We start from the raw sequence: 5,028 nt of genomic DNA on the forward strand, positions 1-5,028 counted from the left end.
TAATCAAATTTGGATAATTAGCAAAGAATGAATTAAGCAATTATCATTTCTTTGTGTTGAAATCTTTAACATCCTTTCTTATTACGAGTTCATCCAAGTGATATGTTGGGATTCCTTGGATCACTGACAGGATACAAAGCATAGAAGAATCACGGCAAAATAAGTATGTAGAATGAACGCAACCTGGAGTGATGAGGTAGAGACTCAAACATGCTCATTCCAGATTTGCCAACAACTTGTTCTGTTCTGTGGTTTAAGCAGAGTCATTGCTCACCTTTAACCTTTGTTTCCTTAGTTTAGAATTTAAAAGAACATCACAGACTTTTATCAAAGTTTCACTGAGGTGATAGGAGTGTCCTGGTCTATTCTTAGGACAGTATGAGGGCTCTTATTTTGAACCATGTAGCTCTAATGGCCTCTCCACACAAATTCTAGGACACTGAATGATGTCCTAAGCTCTCTCTGTCCATCTCTGGAGGAAGAAACAGTGGAGAAATGTGTAATGATCATATTAAACTCTTTCTAAGGTATTTTTAGTACTATCCAGAAACTCTAACTCAATTCAACTTTATTGATAGTTGACAGAGAACAAAATAAAACGTTTATCCAGAAGAGAATAGCCAGTCTTTTCCTGAAGAAATTCAAATGTTGATTTGCAATTTTAACAGAAACTCTAAGAATACCAGCCTTCTCCATTGATGGTAAGTTCAGATGATTTTAAAATTTATTTTCTATTTATCTTGGCCTAGGGAAGGAAAGGCAGCCCTGAGCACAGAAGGGAGGGTACTGACACATAGAGGGTCTCTGAGGCATGTCCTTCTGTTGTGTTTTACACTTATCAGTGGAAGTGTGAGCAGAGAGTTTTGTTTTGAGGTGAGCACAATTCTGAGATGTAGGGTACTGCAAAGACACAGTGAAACTGAGGTCTGTATTCTTACTAATACACTATCTTTAGTTATATACAGCTTCAATCTGTTTTTTATGAAAGATCAGATTCAAACCACTATTCCTTTTAAAAGCAGCCATTATGTGAAATAATAGAAAACTTGAAGCTGGGGGAACAAAGTTGAAGTATAGGCAGAGCACTGACTAACTGGCCAGTCAGAACAATATCCATGCCTACTTCCCAGACTTTTACAAACTTGTCAACTTTTGCCAGCTTGAAAGATTAAAAGCAACATTAATGTAAGACATGCTACTTCCGTAGCATTCTAGGTCACACACTGAAATCATTTTCAAGCCATTGAGCTTAAAACAATGCTTTGGCCAAAATAGCAAAAAAAAAAATGTTCCTTCTTTGTCCACCTTGGTCACATGAATACACATGTGAATGTACTCAAGAATTTTGAATCTTAGATGTAGAACAGCTGATTCAGAACAAATGCCTATGCAAAAACCCAGAAAGCATTTCAAACTTAACCACTTGATTCTTCTGCTGTAAGGTGTGATCCGCCCCCCCCGCCTCTCCATCCACACCCAAACCTTGTGTCTTGTCAAATGTTTAAGCTCCTATACAACTAATGAGAATAGGCTGTTATATTGATATTTGGTGTGGGTTGAATTTAATTGTGAATGAGCTTAGGAATCTTCACTTTCAAGGAGACTGGTCCCTCCAGTGTCCTTTACACACTTGCTCTCACTTGGCCTTCATGGGGATTTACAGCGCATTGCTCTTACTCCTCTTGCCTCTTTCATTGGGAGTTTCCAGTTTTTCTCTCCACTGAGCATCTGCTCCACAGGATCTGCTCCACAGTGTCCATGCTTTTCTTAACTTCTCTAAAACACACAGCGAGTGTGATAAACCTACATCCTCTGCCTTCATTTATCACCTTGTCATCTCAGTTTATAGAAAAGAGAAACATCCATCTCTGAGCCTAAAATATGTATATAGGCATTTTATTATGAAAAATATATATATCCAAAATTTGAAAATCATGGTCAATTAAGAATTTCACATTTAACACACAGAAACCCTTTTAGCTCAGAGTATTAAGAAAGATAGTCCTATAAAACTATTTTAAAAACGTAACAATTATATTTATCCAAGTAAATGAAAAAGGTAATTTGGTATATTTTGGTCAAAAGATATATAAGAGAAAATGAATTATTTTTATTTGTCCTGGATAAAGCATGCTTTTACCTTTTTTATTTTTATTGCTTTTTTTTACATTTTATAGTTACATCTATGTATTCTCCCATACTTTGTCTCAAATTCATGTGTCTTTTTCTGTAATTGTTGTTACATCTATAATCCATACATCTATCTATCTATCATCTATCTATCTATCTATCTATCTATCTATCTATCTATCTCTCCATCCATCCATCCATCTTCTCAAATACATAAATATAACATGCTCAATCTATATAATGCTACTTTTATGTATATGATTTCAGGCTTACTGCATAGTATTCTCTATGACACCAATTGATGGATTCTCCTCTGAAGAATCTTTTGCTCTTGGCATTTCCTGGTAGACAAATAATTGATATTTTCCTTAAATTATCTCCAAAGGCATGCTAGTCTTTTATGTGACTTTGTCAACTAAATGCTATTGTCCTAAATCAGAGTTTCTCATTATTCTCCTCTTTCAGAAAGCACGAGGGTTTTCACTGGAGGCAATGGGTGAAGCAAACTGCTCTGTGGTGTCTGAGTTTGTGTTCCTGGGACTCTCCAACTCATGGGCAATCCAGTTATTTCTCTTCTTCTTTTCCTGTATATTCTATGTGGCAAGTCTGTTGGGAAATTTTCTTATTGTGCTAACTGTAACCTCTGACCCTCAATTACAGTCCCCTATGTACTTCTTATTAGGCAATCTTTCCATCATTGACTTGATATTTTGCTCCTCCACAACACCAAAGATGATTTATGACCTTCTGAGAAAGCACAAAACCATCTCCTTTAGGGGTTGCATCACTCAAATCTTTTTTATTCATGCAGTAGGTGGCACTGAGATGGTGCTGCTCATAGCCATGGCATTTGACCGTTATGTTGCCATATGTAAGCCTCTGCACTACCTGATCATCATGAGCCCACAAAAGTGCATTTTGATTTTGGTTGCTTCTTGGATTATTGGCTTCATTCATTCAGTGACTCAGCTGAGTTTTGTGGTAGACTTGCCCTTCTGTGGCCCTAATGAGTTAGACAGCTTTTCTGTGACCTTCCTCGGTTTATTAAACTTGCTTGTGTGGACACATATACTTTAGGGTTTATGGTTACTGCTAACAGTGGATTTATTTCTGTGGCCTCCTTTTTAATCCTGATCATCTCTTACATATTTATTTTGGTGACTGTTCAAAAGAAATCTTTGGGTAGTTTATGTAAGGCTCTCTCCACTCTGTCAGCTCATGTCATGGTGGTAATTTTGTTCTTTGGACCCTTAATCTTCTTCTACACATGGCCATTTCCAACATCACATCTGGATAAATTTCTTGCCATCTTTGATGCAGTTATTACTCCTTTTCTAAATCCAGTGATTTATACACTTAGGAATAAAGAGATGAAGATAGCAATGAGAAGACTATGCAGTCAGTTCGTTAATTACAATACAATTTCTTAAACATATTGAAGACATGTGAGCACACAAATCATATTTCAGAAGAATATTGCTCTATATACTGTGTTATATTTATTGAGAATGGTTCATGTACTAACATAAGATTTGTCCTTACTTGCTTTCCCCAAAACTAGAGTGAAATTACCAACTACTAAATAGTGTCTTTAAGAGACTTGATGGGATATAAAGATTGATTTAGAACACTTTGTACTTTTACAGAGGACCAAATTTGGTTCCTATCACCCACATCGAGGCTCACAACTATCTGCAATTCTAGTTTCAATGGCTCTAATCATGTTCCAGACTCTTCCAGAACCAACATGCATGTAGTACACACACATAGTTATAGAAAAATCAGACATATACATAAAATAAAAAATGTGTCTAAAAGCATACATTCCTGATAATTAAAGTTTATGCATGCCATTCCTCACCAATGATGTTACCTTGGTACAATGATGAATGAAATAATGAAGATTGTCAAGAATCTGTTCATAAAAATCAGTATGTGAATGGTATTTATTTGTATTGCTGGTGCCCAACCTGGCATCACAGGGTTTCCTGGGGAAGGCAGTGAAAAGTGGCATCGGTGAATCTGATGGCAAAAATTACTTACTTTTGGTAAATTTTCTCTTTCTTCAACTCTTTCTTATCCTGTGGCCAAAACCCACTTACTTTTGGCAATTAACTCCTGCTGATAGTGGCAGGAGATTAAAAAAATAGTTTAGTTACTAGGGCTATTCTTTTTGGTTCAAGGACCCCTTGCTGACCTGGCAAGAGGCTTGGCATTTTTTTAAACTCTTTGTGAGCAGGAGAGAAAACAAACAAACAAACAAACACACAAACAAATAAATAACAAGTAAAAGAGAGTAAGTTCAGGCACATCCAGAGACATATTTACTGGATTAAGCAGAGGAGGCTTAAATCATCTCTTTATTGTCATTTTGTATTTATACTTTCTCAGGATAACTAAACTCATGGTTTTCTTTTTTCTTTTTTTTTTTCTTTTCCTTTTTTCGGAGCTGGGAACCAAACCCAGGGCCTTGCGCTTACTAGGCAAGCGCTCTACCACTGAACTAAATCCCCAACCCAAACTCATGGTTTTCTAAGCACTCTTAACTTCATAAGTTCATAGCAAGTTTAAGGTAATAATTCATGCCTTATATGGATAAGGAATTACAGCATAATTGTTTACATGTTTTTTCATTATGATTAGTACTTGATTAAACATTCATTGTCTGTTATTAACTCTATAATTTATCATAATTTTAAAGCAATAACTTTTATATCATAAGTTGCATGGTTTTATCAAGAGAAATCATCTGCCTTGTGTCTTATTATTTTGAAGTCTTGTATAGATAGACTAGTCAATATATTATTTTCTGTCCTCGCACCTACAAAAATTGTCCATTCTCAGTTTATGACCAAATAGTGGACACTTGTTTCTAACCTAGAAAGAACAGTTCTTTCA

At 35.8% G+C, this 5,028-nt stretch overlaps 1 protein-coding gene across 1 annotated transcript; it reads left to right on the forward strand.

Moving 5' to 3' along the window:
* The first annotated feature begins 2,622 nt into the window (after positions 1-2,622).
* On the forward strand, positions 2,623-3,560 carry Or4f6 (olfactory receptor family 4 subfamily F member 6). Its single transcript, NM_001000376.1, is given in 2 exon segments — positions 2,623-3,152; positions 3,155-3,560. Coding segments are annotated over 2 exon segments (936 nt in total).
* The last annotated feature ends 1,468 nt before the right edge of the window (positions 3,561-5,028 follow it).

The sequence above is a fragment of the Rattus norvegicus genome, chromosome 3 (assembly GCF_021556685.1).
Source record: "Rattus norvegicus strain SHRSP/BbbUtx chromosome 3, alternate assembly SHRSP_T2T, whole genome shotgun sequence".
In the NCBI taxonomy this organism is placed as follows: Eukaryota; Metazoa; Chordata; class Mammalia; order Rodentia; family Muridae; genus Rattus; species Rattus norvegicus.